The 25,427-nt window shown below is 38.3% G+C and overlaps 1 protein-coding gene across 3 annotated transcripts in view; it reads right to left on the bottom strand.

Annotated features, from left to right (window-relative positions):
- tspan9a (tetraspanin 9a) overlaps positions 1–25,427 on the bottom strand; it is a 324,934-nt gene that overhangs the window by 115,377 nt on the left and 184,130 nt on the right. For 2 of the 3 annotated variants that reach the window (XM_067420224.1, XM_067420225.1), the window contains one exon: positions 3,669–3,748. In XM_067420224.1, coding sequence (XP_067276325.1) covers positions 3,669–3,731 — 63 coding nt within the window. In that variant the 5' untranslated portion in view covers positions 3,732–3,748. Of the gene's footprint in view, positions 1–3,668; positions 4,661–25,427 lie in introns of those variants that run through there. The other variant, XM_067420223.1, reaches the window with a different exon arrangement.

Consider the following 25,427-nt stretch of genomic DNA (forward strand, 5'->3'; position numbering starts at 1 on the left):
TGCGGAAACGGCTCCCTCTGCTGGCTGTAGTCTTTAGCCTTTGGCCAAACATTCCTCCTATGATGCAAATATCGTCAATTTGCATCATAGGAGGAATTTTTCCAGAAATAAAATGCATAAATCTCTTGTCTCAGGGGGATATGAGGGGGGAAAGCACAATCATTTGAATATACTCCAGGGTTTCTACTGATACAAAGCCATATGCTAATCGCTGAAGTAAACCTTTAAGGGATGTCGAATGTGGTCATGCAGAAATAGGCATTAATATATACTTTATAAGTACTAATAAACAGACAACATCATATATGCTAATAAGCAACTAGTCTATAGTACCTAAACGAAAGTATTACCTTTAAAAAAGGGAACAATGTTTTTTAGAATATAAAAAATCTGCAGCGCTGATATAATCTGAAAGGGTTGGGCCCATTAAAAAATTTGTGCACAAATCTTATATTTCACTTACTGGAGGAATAAAAAACAAGAATTATTTTTGCCAAGATTAACACTTGTCAGGAGAAATTGTTTAAGGTGAGAACAGACTTGTTAAACATACTTGTGAAAGCTTGTTAAAATGCTACATTTCCTGCTGGATAGAGCGATTAAAGCTACTTCATGCAGAAGAGGAAACAAGAATGAATGAGATGAAGAAAAAAATAGCTTTGCTACCCTGGATGGAAGCTCTGTAGGAAAACGGACATTAGCTAGTAGGGTGGGTGGAGCATGAGTGCTATTGCCGCAGTGTGGAACTCCATTCTACCGCTCACTTGTTCAACAGCACACACCTCTTTTTCCTTTCCAGAGTACTCTGCTACTCACTTTGTGAGCTTTGTAGAAGCACCCACTGACACCAACATTTTAAACTCCAAAATGTCAACCTAGATGATTAAATTGACAGACATCCTAATCTTCTGTTACCTTGGTCCAAAAGGCAGATAAATCCCCTGCCTGATAAATCCCTGGAGTGAAACGCAGAATTCATAAATACGAAGGTGCAAACAAAGAGGCAGCAGCTTTGATAAGGAGCTGCACACCTTTGGCGCAAACTGCTGAGGTGGCAGTATTGTTTGAATAAGAATGTGTTTGATGTAATATGATAATGGCGGTGAAACGAGGCTGTGCATTCAGTATTTTACAAAGGATGTTGTGGGGCATCCTGCTGTAATGCTTTAGCCAGCCGTAAGATGATAACAGGATAGGAGAAGGACAAAGAAAAAGCACAGAGCCACTGAAATATTCCAGTGAAATATGGTTCGGCCTGATTCAAATGATTTAGACAAATTACAACAGCTCACAAGAAATGAATGAGGTTGTAATGAATCTGGTGAGCTTATCTGAATCTGATGGCGCCATTATGAGTTAGCCCAATCAAAACTTTGCAATCAATATTCATTAACAATTAACAACTGATTTAATTAAAGCTGATGCAATTGTCTGTTAAAATACATTATCACATCTTAATGTACAGAGACAAACATATAAATGGTGGGACTAAATGTTTGGGGCATGTGCAAGAGGGTCCTCCAAAAAAAGAGATTAAAAAAAAATGCAGTAGTTTTTTCAAAGAATTAGAAAGATAATTTGTAGTGCTTTACAGAATGTGAAAATATAATATAATAAGACAAAACAATAAAACCCTCTGTTCTATAAATGACTAAATGAAAATATGAATTGAAGACAAAAATAGTTAAACATAGTTACTTGTCAAGTAATCTGTGTGACATTGCACTTGGTGACACTGGGGCAAATTACACGCAATCCCCATTGATAAAGAAAAAGTAGTGGGTTGTTTAGCCATGGCGAGTGCTGACCTATTACAGAATCAGGAGCACAGCATGGTGTAACCAAGCTCAGCACTAAATGCTCTAATCTGTGCTGAAGCTGTCCGACTCAAACCAAGCTAATCCATCTAAGAATGACAAGCCAGATGGTCACAAGCAACTGCTGAAGTCCTGTACAGGAGCCTCAGGGTTCATTCTTCTATTTACCTAGTGCCTCGTGTTACAACGGTAAGCTCTGAGAAGAGGCAGCAGGCGGCAGCACCTGGCTCTCTGAAGCGGATGGGGTGACAGGATTTGGCATTCCACAGAATGGTAACCTTGCAATTCCTGGAGCGCCAAAGCGAGAGGAGCGTGGTCCCAGGGGTGTCATGATACAGTCACACTCCTATGGAGATCGCCAGGCTTCAATCGCCATCACTCTCCGAGGAATGCCGTAACCCTAAATCACACACGTGCTGGTAACTGCACACGCATAGTTCTAGGACTTGTAGGAATGACCTCATGGGACTCAAATCAAGTCATGCGAGGAATCGTTAAAAAAAAATTACCACAAGAACATGTAAATGACCTCTCAGCAGGAGCTGCATCACTAGCGGACAAGGCGGTCCTTGATGCGGCTACTCACGCACACACACACACTTAGTCAAAATGAACCATTATTATTAGCCCTTGTTTCTTAAAGAGCATATCAGATCTTTCTGACAGTGTGTCGTGTCAAAGCTCACAACCCTTCACCACAATAGAAAATGGGTTAATGCCCCGGTGAACTGTGAAAGCACCCATGGGGAGTGTCACTCTGGGTTAAGCTCTGGTGAAAAAAGTTCACACAAGCATAATGACCTGAAGGAAACAACTCTAGTACCTGCTCTGTGACACCGCCACATGTTGTTCTCCAAACACTTGCCTTTAAGACCTCTGCCAAGTTCAGCACAAGTCTCAGGGGCTCTGGCTACCCATCCTGCACTATATTTCACAACTTTTCTGGGTTTTACTGAAGCTCCAGGATTCATTCTGTATACAATCTTCCATATCTCTTTTGTCATAGACAGAGAAGCGGATAGATGAGGGAATTATTTAATGCCATGTCAGACCTCTAATAGTGCCTTAGATGCGCCCCAGATATTACTTTCTGAGAGTACGAGTGCAAGGCAAACCTTGTTGGCTTACGCGATTAACGTTTATGCATGAGTGCCTCTGCACAAAAGACTTAGCCTGATGTCCCCCCCCATCAGCTTTTAATTCACTATTTTCATCTTTCTGAGATATGCTTCACAAAATAATGAGTGACAAAAACATGGCCTTGAGGTTTTTCAAAGTGACTGATCATCATCATAAATCAACAGTAAACCATGTGACACCAAAAATGAATGAGCAAAATTAAACACAAAAACCATAAATTCAGTGTTCGCTGAAGCGGTGCAAAACTGAATGCATTTTACTGAATAAGACAAGACAAGTTTATCACTTCAGTTCCCAACAAACTTCACACTTGTTAAGAGTTATAATTGAATGTGATTAAAGAGAATACATGGACTCCTTTCTAACGATCCTTGTGTTAACATCACAGCATCTCATCAAAGCAAGTCGCAAGCTAAACCCATTCCGGGAGTGTGGCACAGTTTTCCCAGGGTGCCCCAGGAGACTCAAAGGCAGCCAGAAATAGTAGCGAGTACGTAAATGAGAGCATGGCTAGCCTGACGTAACATAGGAAAAACACATGACAGGAAAGTCCCAGTACCGGCACGGGTCACTCTGAGGAGAGTGCACCCTGACATCTCAATATTTGTTGCCATTAGAAAGCTAGCAAACAGAATTCTGAAATCTTCCGTACCTCACTACCTGTGGAAGAAGAACACAGCAAAAGGAAAGTAAATTGAAAGTGTCACTTACCCAGAAGATGAGGTTGAAGACAAACATCATGTATTTCAGACAGCACAAGCAGCCTCTCGCCATGTTGCACTTCTTGAACTCTAGAAGGAACACAAATGATAGATCCAGGTAAAAGACCACGTATTTGCTGCCTTTAGGAGCCTTGTACTTATTACTGCTTTTGTCGTCGCCGGCCGCCCCGCTTTGAGCAGCAGTTTGCGCACGTGGGCCAGTGGACCCGTAAAAGGCGCCGGCGGTAAAGCCTCGTCCCCCGAACGGCCGTCCGGAGGTGGAGGCTTGGGCAAAGTCTGAGTCGCGACTGTCCACAGAGGGGCTACGGTGGATGGCAGATTCCTCGCTACTTGACTTCTCCATGCTCTGGAACGGAAGCCTCGTTCTTTATTTCATTCTCTATCATGTCTCTGGGAATAGCCCTTGAGCAGAACCTTGAACGTGCGCTCTAGTGCTCCAAAAATACTAGTCTTTCTTTTTCACAAAAGATCAGGATCAGTCAATCAGAGAGTGGCTTTGCAAAATCGCCCTAGTGGCAGCATGCCCCGTAGCCTTGCTGTAACATCCAGAAGCTTTACTCCCACAAGCAGGTGCACGTTGAGTGTAACTGAAGTTTCAGCAGTATTCCTTCACACTACGCCCCTTTTTAGCCCTCTAAGAGAGCGTCCACCCCCAGCCCAAGCAATGTCCGGCTTGGTTCAGCTGCTGCTCGATCCCACACTCCTGCCTGCTGACCTCAGTTGATGAGTTCCCACAGCCTTATAACTTCCACCCCCGTTTCTCTTCTCAGGATTTTGCGCTCCAAGAGACTCTCTATATATTTATTTTATCCTTGTTTGCCTGAATCAATCACGCTGCTCTGATTTAAACACTCTCCGGCACGGCATGCTGCTCCTTGCTCCTCTCCTTCTCTCTCTGTCTGTGCTCTCAATCACTGTTCTGCTGCTGATACACGCTATTATCAGCAGCCGCATCTATTGGGCATTACCTCCCAACCTAGCGCAAAGCTCTCACCTCACTCTCTCTCTCTCTCTGTCTGTACTCTTCTCAGCCCCTCCCCTGCCATTCAGAACACCAATGAGGCAGCAGTTACTGGTGCTAGCCCCTCCCCTAGCCAATACAGCAGCTTAAATGTGCTTATCATCACTGTGCTTTATGCCTATACATGTTCAGTGCTGTCAACTGCGCTGACTGGGGAGTACGAGAGGGCTACGGTGAATTAAAAAAATCATGAGCTGATGGAAGAGGAGTGGGACCGGGGGAGGGGGAGGTGAATGGTGGGGTTGGATGGGGCAGGGAGATGAATATGAGACCAAGCAAGCAGCTGCACATTTGACTACAGCACTGGACTCTGGATATGTTCATAAAAACAAGGGGGTCTGAGAAGCAATAAGTGCAAAAATAAGGTTCAGAATTTAATTTAATCCGTAAATTGCATTCATTGGCTAATCAATTACTACTATGTAATATTTACAGAAACGAAGCAGTGACATGAAACCGCTGGCGGTTGGTGTGAGACCGGTTACTACTTTAAAACCCGTCATCCATACTCTCCAATTGCCATGTAAGAAGCATGGATAAATTGGCAGTGTATCAGCCTCAGGAATTATAGCACCATTTTAAGCATTGACACTGGATAGCAGCTTGAAGATACTTCAGGCTTTTCTGAGGAACCTAGAGTTACATCTTAAGTACCTGATGCATTGCGGTGCGCTCACACCAAACATGTGTTTTATACATACTGTAGACTGTAAAAGTGAGTAGTTCCAATTTTCATTAAAAGAGTTCATAAGTCAAGTAAATAGTCAATTAGTGAATTTAAATGTAAAATTTCAGTATCTGGTTCTTGTCAACTAATCAAATGATTACTGATTTTCCTTTTCTTAATTAATAAGGGGTGCTGAAAAAATACCTTTTATGCCTTCTTACTTAGAAAAGGTGAGGGAGAGGGAAAGGGAGGAGGGGTGTGTGTTGCATTAATGGGGCAGGGACATGATGCACACCAGGTTCCAACCCATTTCCTTTAGAACAACTAAGAAAACTACCACATAAAAAACAAAGAATAATTAACAGGTTAAAATAAAAGTTTAGATAAATATTTTGCCTCTAAAACAAAAGAGAATGATAAATCTTCTGTGCTACATATAGTACAGTAAACTAATTAAAAGGCAATTTGAATTGAAATATAAAAGGCTCCCAGTTGAGCCTGACCTGAGTCATGTCCTGATCATGTCTCTTTAACCCTATTGCTTATATGTGGATTATGTGACCTTTTAAAGAAACACTGTGCTACTTTTTTGTGCTCAAAATGTAAAAAATTATGTAATGAGAACATAATTAATCAATTTTCTAAACTGTGTTTTTGTCTTGTCCTGAATCACTATGGTACACTTATAATGTGTTTATATTCAGACTATTTTAGTCTGGTTCGGGTCGGCACCCTGTACCTGCTTGACTCACCACAGACATAAACAGAGAGAAGTAGCTCAGGCTACAATATTCTTCCACAAGACGCATGCAGTTCTGTTTTTTAATTGCCAAAAGTTACCTAGTAAATGTTGCTTTAGGGGGACCATACTGTTTATGCAGAACATTTTATATTATGGTTGTGATTTATTTTAGAATAAATGTAGGAATGTTTTTAAATTTGAATTAAGGTAGACAACAAAACCTAGAAATAAAATTCAAATTTCAGTTAAAATAAATTTAAATACAAATCATTTTTAATGAGAAAAAGGAATGTTTGTCCATTCTTAAGAGCCTCGTTTTAAAGTTGTTAAAATTGGATTTCAATAAATTCAACCTATTGTCATTCCGAATAAAATTCCAATTTGATCTCCTGAGGGATGTAGCAAAGGGAGACAGGGAAAGGGACACAATTCTTAAAATGTATACACATTTCAAGAATTGTGTCCCTTTCCCTGTCTCCCTTTGCTAGGAATATTGCACAACCCTGTGTTCTATAAAACATACATGTATATTTAAGAAATAAGAAAAACAACTTAAACCTTGATGCATATACGAACATGAAAATATTATAGAAACTTGAAGGTGGGCCGCAAAGGTGGTGTAAGCAACATTTGCAAGCATGTTTTCAACAGAAAATGTAGAAATCTAGTTAATTTTACTGCCACGCTTCAGAGACTCTGGACTAAATGGTCAGTAGGCACTAATGAAGCATTTCAAGCTGCAAGTGTGAAGCGGTTAATTTAGCTACTTAGATCAGCGAATCAGCCAGCTGTCATCGATCGCTGTGCTTCATCACAATACTGCCTCTAATTCACTGTGCCATTTTTTTCTTGCAGATATCCAAAGTGCACCCTGCGTTTAGTAGCATGATTCACAGCTTTAAACTGCCCCTAATATCAATGCTATTGACAGCGCCATGGAAGGTCTTGATTGAAGAATCTGGCTTCATTCAGAGCTGGAAACCCCATATGGAAAGCTCCACAATGTACAGCCTTTCGGGTTGAAGTCATCAATCTGCTAATGACTGATTCAATATCACCTGCGTCAATGCTGGCACATGGGCTGACGGGCATTCGCTTGGCCACCTCTCAAGCCATCAACTCTTGATTCTGTCCTGTGCAGAGAGCACACGCTCAAGACCACACGCCAAACTCGATATCCCACAAGAGAAAATGCTCATTCTCACTGGCAAAAAAAGAAAAAAAAAAGAAAAAGAAAAAACACACAAGCAAAGACGAGTTCTCTTGTGGGCATGGATGCATGCGCACACACAAACCAAAGTTGTATTTGAAGTTTAATAAGAACGGCGGTGACACAGGGACTGATGGGACTGCAATTTACAGCACTGGCCCAAAGCTCCAGACATATTATATATTTGTATGCATGGATAACGATTACACAAATCTCAGATCTGAAGGTGAAAAAATTTCATTTTCATTACTGTTATATGGAAAAAAAAAATATATAATAGAAACAGGCTTTTATAGTAAAATAGTTATTCATTATAAAAACGTATCCAAAAAGTATATAAATAAAATATCAATAGAAATTTAAGTTGCTTCAATAAACACATGTCCAAAAATCAATAGTAAAAAGATGTTTCCAAAAGTCTTTTATTTAAATGCATTTTTTCTCGCTTCATGCCATGATGTCTGAAAGTCATTCTGATGTTTGTTGTTGTTGTTGTTGTTGTTTTACAATAAAAATCTGACACAGCTACTAGATTTGAGTGTAGGGTAAAACAGGTTTAAAGACGCACCTTATAAGTATTAGGGAGGTCACTGTGCTCTTAGGAACCTTAAATGCAGCAGCATTTTTTTTTTGTTACCTTGGCCAGATCTGTACCTTGCCACAATTCTATCTCTGAGCTCTTCAGGCGGTTCCTTTGACCTCATGATTCTCATTTGCTCTGACATGCACTGTGAGCTGTAAGGTCTTATATAGACAGGTGTGTGGCTTTCCTAATCAAGTCCAATCTGTATAATCAAACACAGCTGGACTCAAATGAAGGTGTAGAATCGTCTTAAGGATGATCAGAAGAAATGGAAAGACACCTGATTAAATATATGTTAAATATATGAGTGTCACAGCAAAGGGTCTTACTCCTGCAAAAATGTCAATAATTGTGTGTTTTTCTGTCAGTATGAGGTGCTGTGTGGTTCCATACACACAGTATGTATGTATATATGTATATATGTATGTGTGTGTGTGTGTGTGTGTGTGTGTGTGTGTGTGTGTGTGTGTAGAAAATTAATATTAGGAAATTAATAATAGAAAATTAATTTTAAGGGCATTAATTGTATTAACTCGCAATTAACGCAGCGCATATTTTCTGTTTGATCCATGGCCATAGCTGGAGAAATTGAGATCAGCCATAGACGTAAAGGATGCAGCAGCAAACATTAATAAGGAAAGAAAAGGGTTAACAAAAACATTACTTTGAAACAAGTGCAGCTATAGCCTACATAAGCTACCATATTTTCTGCTTAACTTTTATTAGACTCCATTTCGGAAAAAAATTGAGTTTTTTGAGCTTAGGCTTAAAGGGTTAGTTCACCCAAAAATGAAATTGAATTGACTCACCCTAATGTCGTTCCACACCCGTAAGACCTTCGTTCATCATCGGAACACAGTTTAAAATATTTTATATTTAGTCCCATAGCATAATGCAGTCAATGTACACTTTACTGTCCATGTCCAGAAAGCGAATAAAAACATCATCAAAGTAGTCCATATGTGACATCAGTTGGTTGATTAGTATCTTGAAGCATCAAAAATACATTTCGGTCCAAAAATATCAAAAACTACGATTTTATTCAGCATTGTCTTCTCCTCCATGTGCCTCCAAAAATAATCAAACAGTTAATGAATCAGTGAATCGATCAAAGATTCGTGTCGCCAATGTCACGTGATTTCAGCAGTTTGGCGCAGAACTGCTGAAATCACGTGACATTGGCGACCCGAATCTTTGATCGATTCACTGATTCATTAACTGTGAACTAACCCTTTAAAAGACATACACTTTGGAAAACATCTATGACCTGTTCTGTCTTCATGCTTGGCTGAGTATGGTTTCACTAATAATGAACGTACATTTAGAACTGATAAAAATGTGCGATTAAAATATAAATATGATGAATTCATTATAAATATGGTCACTAAACTTAATATATGATATTTACCATCTCAATAGAATTATGTCATGTCAACAAATGGAAAAGTCAGCCAGTGGTTTATCATGTTAATATTTGTGCCTTTAGCCCCAAGAGCAGAGGCACATTTTATCCCATACATACTTTTACATATTTTCATTATTGAAAAACTGTTGCTTTAATTACCTTGAACAAAACTGAAAATCATTAAGAAGACCTTTGTCTCAAAATATATTCAATAATTGTATAGATTCTCATTTGCTACTTAACTCTACAACAAATTTAAAAACATAAAGTATGAATAATACATTTTTCGCTACTGCCCGCAATCACATCAAGGATCAGCCAAATTTTCACGTGCATCTTGAAAAGCAGATGTGCTGTGGCAAGTTTTTGTGCCATCTAGTGATTTAGAGGAAAATGAAATCAAAGGAGCATTTTACCCCCATGGAGCCTTTAGCCCTGTTGTAACCTACATTTAACAGGATTCATTGTTTGCATGCATCTCTGAGATCTTCAAATAACACACATACAAAAATTAAAACATGCACATAGGAAGGGACTCTGGGAGATCAAGAGTCAAGTAAAGACAAAAACTGATTTTACCCTGCTGTTCCGCTATGAGACAATCATGCCAGTGTGAATCAATGGAGCCTAAATGATAAAACAGAGCAATCGCCGCCTCAGTAGTTCCTTTTTGACAGTTCACTCCACAGAAGGCCAAACAGTCGGACGAAACAGTGGGGGCAGAAGATACTTCTAAGACCTACTGAGAGCCATTAAAAAACAAGTTCAAAGAGTGCCTAAGTGGATTATTGTAAAGCTACATAAATGAGTGGTTGCAAAGACATAAAAAGAGATTGATGTACATGCAAGTCCTACAAATCTTAATTTGTTGCTTTCATAAGTTGAATATCTTTAATTGTGTTGCATCAGAGATCTGTGGTAGCTTTACCAAGACATTATCTAAGAGATTAAGTAATCTAATTTTGCTGCAGTGTGAATGGACTTGTGTTTAGGTCATCTGTAAAAGATTTAATTGAGAAAAAAGCTCTACATTATTGAAAATACAGCTGTTAAAGGGGTGATGAATTTAGAAATCAACTTTCCCTTGAGCTTATGATATATAGAAGTCATGGTAATATAAGAATATCCTCTAAGTTTCAGAGCTGAAAACTTCCTTGTTAGTCAAAGAAAAGCTTTTATAGACACCAGGCCCAGCAAACGGTCCTGCGCTTAATACTCACGTCAGTGTGCGATGAAACACCGCCTCTACAGAATCTACAGCGCGTCTAATCCAGTAGCCTCGCCCACACTGTAAAAAATTATTTAGAAAAAAAGTTACCTGGTTGCCTTAAAATTTTGAGTTCATTGAAATTAAAATTTTGAGTTAATACAATGAACATTTTTTGAGATTCGACAACTTTTATTAAAATATTATTAAAAGATTTTGTAAGCATATTGGGTAATTATGTGTGTGTTATTTCTGATGACACAGTGAAACATGCCAAATTGTGCTATTTTCATGATTTATCAAATTTTTTATGTGGTTCAGATACAAAAATATTTTGAGTTTCTATTTATTAAACTAATTTCCTTCATTGTATCAACTCAAATTTTTAATTTCAATAAACTCAAAATTTTAAGGCAACCAGGTAACTTACTTTTTTAAGTTAAACCAACAAAAACCACCACAAATTTTTTACAGTGCACCGACTCATGGAGGGCTCGTGCTAGCTGGTCAACAACAATAAACATGCCGAGGAAGATCAAGATATTACGCTATTCCTGGTTGTGAAAGAACACAGTCGTTGCATAAGCTTCCTTCTGAACCTAATATTAGGAATGTGTGGTTGAACTTTATATTTAATGAAGTTCCAGCTCACATGGGGAAGACATAAACCTCATTTCACTGCAGAATTGTTTGTAAACAAATCTCCGGTTGATGCTGGATTTGGATCCCACAGGAATGGTGCAACACACCGATGTGAGTAAAACGTGTTTTTATATGTGATAGTATTGCATTGTTATAGATTGTTTTGCTTATGTGTACATGCCTAATATTAATGTCTAATAAGTTGACATCTGAAGGGCGGCATACAAGTGCGCCCGGTTCGCGCTTATATCGTCCGATCTTGCAGGCTATGTGTAATATAAAAATAATAGTTCAATCAATCGTGGGTGGATGAAAAATAATTAAATCAATCAGTTTGTTTGATATAGATGTTTACGAGCCCTGATCGAGAAAATCATTCCGGTTACCGCTTCTCCCTCAATCTCTCCTCTCCCTCATGTGAACTGACAGGGGAGCTTAAGCTCATTAAATATGCAAATCTTCTCCAATCCTAGCTGTGGGCGTTTACTTCCAAGCCTCCAGTGCAAAAACCCAGCGTTTTGGAGTGAGCCTCAAAAACAATGTAGAAAATAGCCTATTACTTATTAGTTATGATGTTTTTGAATGTAAAAAACACACGGACATCATTAGTTGACCTCAGACAACAGTCTAGTTTTTTTTAAAAGCCTTCATTAAAGCTTTAAAAACTCTCCTGTTGAGATTTGGTAAAACAAATTTAATGGCACACTATATCTAGGCTTTTATACCAAGAAGGAAGGGCATAAATATATATCCAAAAACATCTCAATTAAAATCAAAATGCATTACTGAAATTCCAGATAAACAAGAGTTAATCCAGTGTGTCAAAACTGATTTTCATATCATGCATACCAATTTGATATGGTGTATTACCCACTTTTACATACCTACAGCAGATTCCATAATAATTTTAACTTCTTAGAAGAGCAACTGATCTCTGAATTAGAAACGACTGAAGCGACTGAATGAGAAACATTCAAAAACAAGGGTTAGCATTCAAAAACATTTAAAGGTTTAGCTCACCCACAAATTAAATTTCTGTCATTAATTATTCATCCTCATGTCATTACAACCCCATAAGACATTTGCTCATCTTCGGAACACAAATTAAGATGTTTGATGAAATCCAAGAACTTTCTGACCCTCCCACAGACAGCAATGCCATGACCACTTTCAAGGCCCAGAAAGATAGTAAAGACATAGTTAAAAATGTTGTTATGACTACAGTGGTTCAACCTTTACATTTAATGAAGCTTTATGAACTTTGTTCAACAATTTCTTCTCTTCTATGTCAGTCTCAAAAGCGGTTCATGTTGTATACAGAGTTCTGCGCTTCTGGGTTCTACATCAGAGCGAACCAATACTAGGGTTTGAAATTACATCAGGATGAGTAATTTAAGGATTAGTTCACTTCAAAATGAAAATTTCCTGATAATTTACTCACCTCAATCTCATTCAAGATGTCTTTCTTTCTTCAGTCAAAAAGAAATTATGATTTTTGAGGAAAACATTCCAGGATTTTTTTCCACATAATGCATTTCAATTAGCCTAGAAATCTAGACGCACCCTAGCGGCAGCAAATTTAATCTGCCCGCAAGTGTCGTCTAGGAACTCTCAATACCCTTCTGAGCTGTATTCCTCACAATCTGGACGGGCCAATCACATTGTGTATAGAGTCGGCCGGCGGGGCCATAATGACGACGGCCGAGTTACGTTTGCATGCTTCTAGTAAACACAGAAACTGGCGAACGGCGGCGGTCTTTCGAATCAGCTTTGACTGCGATTCTGGAAGACTTGGAGTTAAGCTTTTCTCTGAGAAAAGAACAAAGAACGGCACTGAAGTCATTCTTAAAAAGGGAAGATGTGTTCGGAGTTTAGCCGACCGGATAAGGTGAATGTATAATCTATCAACAAGCTCTGTTTCACCTTCGTTGCTCTGGTTGGTGTAGCGCTATCCTATCGTGTGCAGAGGGAGTTTGAAAGACAACCGTTTATCCCGCCCCTCGGATTGAGCCCTGTCTATGGTGAGTTTCCAGACCAAACATCTTGATGTGGGTCTGGCTTGTCAGGCTACATTTCAATGGGTTGAAGGTTCAAATCAATGCAGATTCAAATGACTTCAGAGGCTCTGCACGATCCCAGACGAGGAATAGGGTCTTATCTAGTAAAAGCATCTGTAATTTTCTAAAAAAGAATACACATTTATATACCTTTTAACCTCAAATGCCTGACTTCTGTGTTGTTCTTCATCCATGTATGTGTATGTGGAAGTACCGAGCCATTGCCAAAAAACTCTACCTCATCGTCTCTTCTACCTTTAAAATGGTCTAACATTGTGGTTTTAGGTTTATTTTTGTAAAGGGCTTTTGTTTGAGTCTTTGCACATTCGTTTTAACACTTGCACAGTACTTCCATGTGACCTTTCCAGCGTGATGGCGTCATACACAGTGAACAATAACAACATCGAAATCGTGGCTTTGAGGTTAAAAAGAATATAAATGTTTTTTTTTTTTTTTAAGAAAATGACACATGGTTTCACTAGATAAGACCCTACTTCTCAACTGGAATCGTGCAGAGCCTCTGAAGCCCTTCGAAACACTTTGAAACTGCATTGATTTGGACCTTCAACCCGTTGGTTGCAATTGAAAACCATTATGTGAAGAAAAATCCTGGAATGTTTTCCTTAAAAAACCTGACATTAACAGAATATCATTAACATCTTGGATGAGATTGGGGTGAGGAAATTATCAGGAAAATTTCATTTTGAAGTGAACTAATCCATTTATAACAGAATGTATTTTGTGGGAGAACTAACCCTTTAAGGTAGACAAACATATAAAACCTGGAGGCATACATTCTTTCAAGGTCGTCACATATACATCACATTCGGTTCAGAAAACCGATTTGAAAGCAAATGCCAAGAGGTCAAAAACATCAATATCTATTTTTATTTCATCATGATTTTTAAAAGCAATATATTAAGCAGGGCAACAATTAAATGAATAAGGTCTTGAAAATGCACAGCGAGCTGCTCCAAGACACAGTTGTACGTACATGCAGGTGTGAAAACAGCAAGATTTCCAAACTAGACCACACACCTCTATGAAGAGAAAAAAACACTCTGAACAAACAAATGACTGTCAGACATTTGTGCCTAATAACAGATTGTCTCCGAAAAGTCTGGCAATGGGCAGAGCAGCATCTCAGCAAAGGTTATAATTAGAAATCCACATCAAAAAAGCTCTCTTGAAGTGCGAGTGAACAGTCAACACTATCTCAGGACTTCACTCAAGCTTATTATTGATTTCATGTGATATTTGCTGGTAAACCTGGCCTTTTGTGATGTCTGGATAATTTGTCAGTTTAGACAAGTCAATAATAAGATACTTACTCATCTAAAAAAAATAAGAGAACGTAAAGGTATAAATACTTGACTGTATAGTATAAATCAGTAAGTAGAAGAAAACAAGATATTGTTCTTTGTAAAGCAGACATTGCTGGTCTGATGATGTTTAATAAATGAAACTTGGAGGGATAATGAAATACTAACACCAACAAGACAAAAATGTCTGCTTTCTTATGGTAATATTTGACTAGTTCATGAAAAAGTTTTTATATGTGAGACATCATAAAAATCTGCCTACAAAAATTGCTGCTGTCAAATCGATTAATCCCATCCAAAATGTAAGTTTGTGTTTACATAATATATGTACACACACGCACACACACACACACACGCACACACACACACACACACACACAGACACACAAGAAATATTTGTATGTATATACTGTATAAAAAAAAAAAAAAAAATATATATATATATATATATATATGTTTTATATGTGTATATTTATATGTACATAATAGTTATACACAGTACACACACATAGTTTGTAAATACAAACTTATTTTGGATGCAAATAATCACAATTAATCGATTTGACAGCACTATAACGAAACAAAAAATAATATATATTTACTTTTGTATATTTTTGTTTCTATTTAAGTCAACAAGAAAGGCTGTTTGCAACTCATAATTCTATAACAGTAAAAAAAATATTTAGACTCAGTTTTACACATTTCAGTGGCTAAGGCTGTTACAATGGAAGTAAATACAAAATAGTAATGGACAGTAATGGTAAAAAAATACATAAATAAATAAAATGTGGCCCAATTATTAGAGCTGTAAAGTTGTATAAATTGTATACATTTTAATGGCGAGACTACTGTTCAAGTGGTTTGGATGTTTCTTTATAACATTTTACAATAAGGTTAATTAGCTAACATTAGTTAACTACATTAGTGAACATGAACTAATAATTAACTGTACTTATAACGCATTTATCTTTGTTAATGTTAATTTCAACAATTACTAATGTAGTATTAAAGGTGAACTATGCAACTTTCCATCCACTTTTCCATCCACAGTATCTTGGGACATGTGGTCTTCACCTCACAGTCGGTGGAAAATAGGACTCGGGCAGAAATCATGTTCATGCATGCGGTTATTAAAGGTCCCGTTCTTCGCGATTCCACCTTTCAAACTTTAGTTAGTGTGAAATGTTGCTGTTAGAGCATAAATAATACCAGTAAAATTATAAAGCTCAAAGTTCAATGCCAAGCGAGATATTTTTATTTAACAGAATTTCCCTTTCAAAGCCTACAGCGAATGGCCGGTTTGGACTACAGCAGGAAGTGCAGGGATGTAATGACGTCACTAGAACCGTTTGTTGACTAACCTTCCGCCCACAAGAACACGCAAAAAAGGGGGCGTGGTCTTGTTGCTCTCCCACGTGGAGAAGAGCGCGCATTCAGCGCTTGCATCTCCCCGTTATGATAAGAGGCGGGACCTTTCCGGGCAAAGTGTGCTAAGCTGCTGTCCAATCACAACACGGGAAGCGCTGGCCCAATCAGAACTCGTTACGCATTTCTATGAAGGAGGGACTTCATAGAACAAGGAAATCATCAAGCTGTTTTTAGGACAGAGAAAACAGCGCTGTACAGATGAGTCAATTGTGTGAAAAATACTGTGTTTTTTTTACACGCGAAACATGAATTCATGTTATATAGCACACTCTAAACATAATCAAAGCTTTGAAAACACGCTAAGAATGGGACCTTTAACGTTACTGCAGTGTGAAGCAGAGCAGGACCGAGTGTTGTGGAGCTGAGCATGGCCGCTGGAGCAATTGTTAAACAAATACCCACCTCGCGAACACCGGGACTTTTATTATGACGGGACGGGACACATTTGCCGGGCACCTGCACTGATCTGCTCTTCCGGATATGATTATGAGGTAATGCAGCTCTGTTTATCATAGATACATTTAAGTGTGTTGAAAATGATGTTATGACGTTACTCCATGCGTTCACTTGTTTACACTGCTAAGAGTAAAACGCTCCTGCCAAATAAAACCTGAAACCAAGTGTAACGCAGATATGATGCAATTGACAGGCGACTTCCTCAGACACTATGCTGAAACGTCCCGGGTCCTTAGTTAAAATAGCAATTTTCTCACAATTTACAAATAGTAGGAAACATTTGGGATATTGTAAGTACTCAACTGAACAAAATATATAACACCGGCCTAGTGGTTTTTGGATATTTTACTGCAAAAATACTACATAGTGCACCTTTAAAATCTTGTTAACATTAGTTAATGCACTACGAACTAACATGAACAAACCATAAACAGATGTATTTTTATTAACTAACATTAACAACAATTAATTAATGCTGAAAAGAGGTGTTGTTTGTGGTTATTTCATGTTAACTAATGCATTAACTAATGTTACCTAAGTGTTACCAAAAAATATATTACACTATTTCCAATGCACTGTAAGTCCATTAATGTAACAATTATCGTTTTAAACGAGGGATGAGCACAAGTTAAGAAATCAACCATGCAAAAACCTATGTTCTCTATAGAAACATAAGAAGGGCTTTCCCTTTCTGTGTCCTGCTGTGAAACTTTAATAAATGTATCCTTTCACATTGTCAGTTTGGTCAGACAATCTGAAAGAATATTTCAGATTGTCAGTTCAAAATCAAGTTTACTTCAAACTCTTCAGCAGGCAGCATGACTCCATGACCTCAGAGCTCTGAGCAAACACGAACAGCGCTGGGAGACAAACGACAGGGCTGGGCCTCCTGTCAGCTCTGCGCTGACAAAGCAGCAGACCACACAGGTAGGCAGGGCAAGAGAGAGAGAGAGAGAGAGAGAGAGCGAGAGCGAGAGAGAATTTGAATGAAAGATCCAGGGAAACATGGACCCGGCACCTCAATCTCCAGTTTAAACAGCTAACCCGCAGCCCCATCCATCAGCATAACAGCAGATAAGCATGTCAGAGAGCGAGAGGACAGAACAACCTAAACAAAGTAGCGCAAACAAACTTCAACCCGACATTAGCATTTACAGCCTCAGAGGAAACGCCTGGCCTGCAGAACGTAACTCAAGTTGACTTTGTTCGAGCGCTGTATATGAATTCTCTAATAAACAAGATGAAAAAGCCTGAAGCATGTGTAGATTAATGAGAAAAGCATGGCTTACAACTTTTTTGGTCAAGAGGGACTTCTCATCCCTTCAAGTCAACGGATCAGAGCGTCAATGCATAATAATAGTGTCTATGAACAAATTATTCACTATTATGAATAATTGCACATGAGAAACAAAACCCATTGACTCAAATATGTTGGTTATTCATTCATCGTCACTGGTTTAATTGATATTCACAGAGCAGATTCTGGAAAATAACTTTTTGACAAAAGTGCTATGACACTGATATACAGTGTATGTTGAACAGTGACTGTGAACTGTGTACATAAATGGCCCATTAAAACAGAATTGCTATTATAATGTTCAGCCAACTGGTTATTATTACAAAAAAACCAACATGCTAGTATCACCCAGAAGGGCTTTGTTAGATAATGACTGGCTAACTGCATCTTGCTAATTACATGATTGCTTACCATATAAACACTGAATGGACAAGAATTATTAATTTGAGCCAAAATTATTTTAAAATTCTGCAGAATGACAAAACTCTAGTATAACTATACCAGTGGTGTGCGGTCTATATAAGCTGTGAATGCCAAAGCCATTTGTGAACTCACTGATTAATATTAAAGGTCCCGTTCTTCGCGTATTTTCAAAGCTTTGATTATGTTTACAGTGTGCAATATAACATGAGTTCATGTTTCGCGTGTAAAAAAAACAGTATTTTTCACACAATTGACTTATCAGTACAGCGCTGATTTCTCTGTCCTAAAAACGGCCTGATGATTTCCTTGTTCTATGAAGTCAGTCCCTCCTTCAGAAATACGTAACGAGTTCTGATTGGGCCAGCGCTTCCCGTGTTGTGATTGGACAGCAGCTTAGTGCACTTTGCCTGGAAAGTTCCCGCCCCTTACCATAACGGGGAGATGCAAGCGCTGAATGCTCGCTCTTCTCCACGTGTGAGAGCAACAAGACCACACCCCCTATTTTGCTCGTTCTTGTGGGCGGAGGGTTAGTCAACAAACGGTTCTAGTGACGTCATTCCTGAAGGAAGTGCAGGGGTGTAGTCTAAACCGGCCGTTCGCTTTAGGCTCTGAAAGGGAACTTCTGTTAAATAAAATATCTTGCTTGGCATTGAACTTTGAGCTTTATAATTTTACAGGTATTATTTCTATACAGGTATTATACAGGTATTTACAGGTATTATATTTCTATTATTTTCTGGTCTAACAGCAACATTACACACTAACTAAAGTTTGAAAGATGGAATCGCGAAGAACGGGACCTTTAACACTAAATTACTATAAATTCCCTTGTTTGAGGTGTACAATAAAGCTTACATGATTATAATATATGTTAGTCATATGTATGTAAAACTATCATTTATTTATTTGCCAAAATAAGAATTTTCTTCAAATCTAAAGTTCCGGGTATGCGGATCCACCGCAGGTTTGGTGTCTACGCCCTGTTGTTATGTATCGTCATCACTGTCCAGCGTTCTCATTGGTTTGCTGGCATATTCTGGATTTCACGAGCAGGGTAAGCTGTGAGTATGCATGTGCCTATATCAATTTTTCATGTTGTGATTAATTGCAAAGCTTTTATCACGGTATACGATATTATCACGATATTGAAATAAGTTGCAAAAAAAGTGTTGTCATAGCATTACAGCTTTAAGAACTATTTTTGTAATAACACTATGAAACACTCAGTTTCAGTCACTCTCATGTCAATCTTGAGTACCTATAGAGTAGTATTGCATCCTTAATATCTCCGAAAAGTCTTTAGTTTTTTTATATTTATAAAAGAAATATAGGCTGTACTGAGTCTTTCCGGAAAAAAACGAGCACCTGGAGGCGTATCGAGTGGGCGGAGCTAAAGCATGACGAGCACGCACAAAGCGGTGACGTCCTCAAGCGTGGAGAAAAAAACGCTACCCTAAATAAACTATGGCTATCAATCAGATTCAACTAATACATATATGATCCACAATCAGATCCGGAGGCTGAAATAAATTGAACAGGAGAAGCAGCAACATCAGGACGTCTGTCTCTGTGGTATGTACTGTATTTAGTGGCCTGTTAACATTTGTGTGTGTTTACTCGTGGTTTATGAGGATGATTCGGTTTATGGACTATTGTATGCGACTAAACCTTAGCAGTAGCAAGCAAAACGGTGTTGCACGTCAGACTAGTGTAACGTTATACATAGAACAACAATGGAGTAACGTTAGCACATTTGAATGACGAAGCACGCTTTGTGAGAACGCTAGGTTTATGTTTGGGTGGTTTTACAATAAACAAACTGACACCTATAGTGGTCAGCTAAACAAATGTATTTAAACACACACCATACGTCACATGCTTCATTGATAAATTAACTAACGTTATACATGATCGTGTTGTTTACTGATGTTTACTTACGCGACGATAGCCAACAACATAGACATTTGAAGCAGTTTTACTCACCGCCTGCTTCCAAAGCAGAACCAAACCTTTATCGTCACCGCTCCATCAAAAGCACACTTCTTTGGTAACTGTTGATTTCATGAAGTCCTGTGACAGCAGTGAATGTGGAGATCCCCTTTTGCGACACGACTTAAGCGTGATGTTATGAAGCTTCCCGTCATTTCTGCGTTCAAATCGGTTCAAATGCAGCGCTGCCTTCCTGGAATGCTGTGCTGAAGCGTTGAAGTTGCTTGACGTCACTCATAGGAATAAACTGGAGCGCGGCGCGACCATAGGGCGTCAGAAGTGTTCATGGATGAGTGGATCTGCACCTTGAGAGTGTTTATGGGCGTGCATTTCCTCTCTCGCTCTAGTCACGCGCGCAGCCTTCCGGGAGAAGAGCCCGTACGGCCCATACAAGGACCTTCCGCTCTGTCGACATCAAGCAGACCCACACTCGAAAAAAACTCTCCGAAACTTGTGAGAAACCGGAAGGAGTATTTTTGACACAGAAATACTCCCTCAAACGTCCAACATTAGTTTTTGAAACTTTGTCTATGTTTAGGATGGGAATCCAAGTCTTTAACAGTGTAAAAAGCTCAGTATGCATGAAACAGCATTTCACCCCCCCCCCCCCAATTAACATTACTTAGAATAATTAATTCTTTATAAGTATTTTTCATTGTCAGTTTGGTAATAATGAATTAGCATGTAAACTAATGAAGTCGTATGTCTTCTGGACAAATAATCCAAAAAATTCTAATCATTAGGGCATGTTGTAGTCCAGATTAAAACATAATATTTAGGTTTGAAAATAAATTGCCTATTAAGTCTTTAAGTATTAAGAATTTGGTGCTGAGCCTGTGATGAACAACATTGAGATTACAAAAATGAATGGCTGTTTTAAAAACTTCTTCACTAGCGGTTGCTTTTGTTTGCGGGTTTCCGGGGTAATCGCAGCATTCTGCCGTTCCATCAGCGCCCTCTGCTGTCAGTGAGCGGCACTTCATTCAGCCCGTCTCCTTCACCCGTTCAGTCATGTGCAAACGCATGTGTGGCTTGTTTACATCTGAGTGTGTCCCTTTGACGCAGAATAGCGGTGTTGAGCAAACGGTTGATGGGCAAAGTATTCTTGAGTGCGTTATTAAAAATTTAATAATTGTTAATAAATTATTATTTACAATATTTTGAAGTGCCCACGATAACAATATCATGCATATTCATTACCGAAAATCGGCACATGCCTAGCTATGAGCGGATCGTTCGACCAAGAGGAAAAATGTGCTGTTACTTCCAGATCTCATCAACAAAAATCACATTGTGTTTGATAATAAAAAAAAGTCTAAACATTTTATGAAGTCAATAGGAAATTTTCTGGGATACATTTAAATCGATGACTGCCATGGTGTTTCTTATGTGTCGTCTCTGATTTAGATGCGTGTCCCATAGACTGTAGGGTTTGTCCTCAACTGATGCACTGTACCATTTAAAGGTAAAGCATTTAGTTTAGGCATTACAAGATTACAGCATATTTAGCAAATGCACATACCGCGTCATGTCATGTCGTCATGCCTACGAAAGAGGATTAGGGTCAAGCAATAATAAAAAAAATTAAACCACCTCGAGATTAAAGTCATTATAATCCTAGATTAAACTCGTTAAATTTTGAGAAAAAAAATTAGAGATACAATCTTGAGAATAAACGTATTAAATATTGAGAATAAAGTTGCTGTGTTTCGATAAAAAAACTCGTTAAATTTCGAGGAAAAAAAAGCAGATACAATCTCGAGAATAAACTCATTAAATATTGAGAATAAAGTTGTTGTGTTTTGAGAAAAAAACGCATTCAATTTCGAGAAAAAAGGCGAAATAAAATCTTGAGAATAAATTCGATCAGTGTTCATTGCATAGCCTATATAGGACATGGCAGAGTTTGATCACTTCGTCAAGTTATTCAGACTTTCTTTCAGTAACTAAGAAATACTATCAACTTTAGCTAATTATGACAGAATTAGGCTATTATTAGCATTCAGACTTAAATGCTCATGTGATCTTTATACTCAATTTTTTTTAAACTTTTTTTTCTCAAAATTAAACAAGTTTTTTTTTTTTCTCAAAACACCACAACTTTATTCTCGATATTTAATGAGTTTATTCTCGAGATTGTATCTCGACTTTTTTTTCTTCTAAATTTAACGAGTTTAATCTCGTATTATAATGACTAATCTCGAGGTGCTTTTTTTTTTTTTTTAGCTTGGCCCTAATCCTCTTCCGTACATGCCTGACTCAACTCAAACACAACAACTTTTTTTTATCTGTCTTTGTAAATGCATCAACGGGTAAATATAGACTACTTTAAAAAGCTCAAATATATAAGGAAACTTTTAGCTGTGTTGCTATGTGTCATGAGAGTAAGCAACTGAGCAGCTAACACTCTCTCTAGAGCGAACGTAAATGCAAATATTGTAAACCCATTCAACATGCAGGTGCATTTTTGACAATGAGTCATCTGGCAGATCATGATACTGTTATGAACGATAACTTATTGCCTCTGTGTACACTACAAAGGGGAAACAGAACAGAACCAACCTGATGTATTGCAGATATCATTAATGTTGATATTTAAATGTACAAGATAATTCAGGAATTTAGTCTGATTCAATGGGAATTAGAATACCAAATCCTGATTAGATAAGAGGAGGAGCTGGGGATGGAGGAGGGTAAATGAGCTCTGGAGAAACACGATAGTTGCTGATAGTACTGAAGGAGCTTATATATGAATGCGGTGATAGATGTCGTAGTCCTGTAGGTAGACGTGATCGGCTGACAGCAAGCTGATGCGAGTTTGACTAACATGACCTGCCAGAACTGACGCTATACGCTTGATTATAAATAAAATATTTTCATTATTGACATGACAGACACACTCCGCCCACTGTACATCCCGCCCCTGAGAACTTTTTTCCCCCAATCCCTAATCACGATGCACAATACATTTTTTTTCATCCAAGTACATATCTACCCCTAAAGAGTGTATATTAGTTTGATTGATATGGTTAATGCGATTATTTTTTAATTTTTTACAGTTTAGGCAGCTCACTAGTTTTTGGAAGAAAGCAACTAAAAATAGAATAAACAAGAACATTCAATCTACTGCTTCAATAATTACTGTTAAAAAGCAGACCGGCTCAGATATTCTTCAATAAAGTGGATTATTCGAAGGCTTCTTGAAGTGCACAGATGATGAAATCTGATGGAAACAGCACTTATTCTTTTCCAGCAAACGTTATCATGGGATAAATCAGATTAGTGAAAAATCTGCAACAGAACTGTCAAACTGTCAGAAAGTTAGACCTTGCAAAATGGTTAAGATGACCTTCACTCATCAAACTACAACAGGTTCCCGTTTGCACCTGCAGCCTAAAATCTGCTCAGCAGTCAGCATTTTATGGTACAGCTATAATCCATCCATCAAATTCTAGCATGGACACAAGGTTGTGGTCTGCATATTACCGTCGCCTCCAGCGTCAAATACAAACTGGAGGACCCTAGCCAGAGAAACACTTCCCCCTTCTATAGATAGGCATAGTCAGTCATCCGTTACCCCCCAAGATTAGAGGAGAAAGAGAGAGCAGGTCACTTTTATTTTGGGAATCTGAGAGGAGGGTGAGGTGGATAAAAGCGTTGTGGTTTATGGCCAATGCTCCCCACCACGTGTGCATCCCTTGAGAGGGGGACGCCGGCCAGCCGGTTCACTTCACCTTTCCCGAAGAACCTGCGGATGCTGCGGTCACAACTACAGCCTATTTCCAGCTCTGCAGCTACGTGATTATACCAATGATCCCTTCCGCCATCGCAAAAGCCTATAAGGGGCAGTATTCCTGTGGCGCCTGTCGAGCAATTCGACACACACTTAATCCTCCTCTGTGTTTCATGGAAACAGCAATAGAAAACACATCAGGAGGTCTCGAGATAGAAACACACAAATGTCCACACAGGGACTGGAAACTTTTAGGTTTTTTTTGTAAATGGAGCTCGTCAAGAAAAAAAGCTGCCTATAGTTATTGCTTACTCCTGTTGAAGGTGGAGTCTAGAAACTTTGGCGGTAGGCATGGTGCCCATTGGCTCTAACCTCGCTTTTGAGGCTTGCGGGGGCATTTTAACATGCAGTTCAATGGAAGCAGCTGGCCTGTCAGGACCGGAGCTGCTGATACAGCTCCTCGAGGTCAAAAGCATGATAACAATACATCACTGCCTCTACAACTGTGGATGCAATAGCAGGGATGGCTTGTGGCTTACCACTCTTTTAGCCAAAGCCCTATTATATGGAGGATTTATGAGTCCATTCATTAAGCTGAACAGAATTAGTGGATAAAGATTCATTTTCTAGGTAAAAGGGAAATATAGACCAGACTCAAGATGGCAGATGCTATAGAGAGATTTTCCATCATGTACATCGAGGCTTTTTTTCTATTACATTAAAACAAAATTTTCTATTGAAAAGCAAGAAAACTATTTTAAATGTCTTTACCATCCATGCACTATGGAAGCCCGTTTCCACCACAAAAAATAAAATATAAAAATGTATAAAATAAAAAGAGTAACTGTGACTTTTTCCTTCATAAGTCTGACTTTTTTCCTCAAAATTGCGTGATATAAAGTCCGAATTCTGAGATATAAACTTGCAGTTGCATGATATAAAGTCAGAATTCATATTTTTTTTCTCACAATTGAGAGTTATAAAGTCACAATTCAGACTTTTTTTCTCAAAATCTTCTCTCATTCAGAATTGTGACTATCATGCAATTGTGAATTTATATTTCAGAATTCTGACTTTAAAACTTCCAATTGTGAGAAAAAAAGGCACAATTTTGAGATAAAAAGTCGCAATTATTCTTCATTATTATTACTATTATGTCATAGTTCACCATAGTTCATATAAAGTTAAGCAGCTGAGCCCTCCTGGAACAGTAATGTTTATAAGAGGTCTTCACTTCAAGCCATCCTTTTTTTTATGTGTATATCACACCTGTGGGCATAAAGTTAGAGGCATTTCGAGAGTCTTCCTGGTATCATTATGCAATTATAAGACTCATAAATAAGTTTTAAAGACAAGATTAGCTTCACTATGTCTTCTTAGAAAACCATTATGAGCTCTAGAGCCATCACACATCCCAAAGACATAATTACCTCATTCTGAGCTACTTCACAGCTAATGAAACATTAAATTACTCATTATTTTGACCACTTGTAATGATTATTAAGCTATGCTAACCATGAAGAAAGTAGCTTGAGATGAGCACAGGAGACAAAAGTCACTGGTGTC

Source organism: Pseudorasbora parva, chromosome 16 (genome assembly GCF_024679245.1).
Source record: "Pseudorasbora parva isolate DD20220531a chromosome 16, ASM2467924v1, whole genome shotgun sequence".
Lineage (NCBI taxonomy): Eukaryota > Metazoa > Chordata > Actinopteri > Cypriniformes > Gobionidae > Pseudorasbora > Pseudorasbora parva.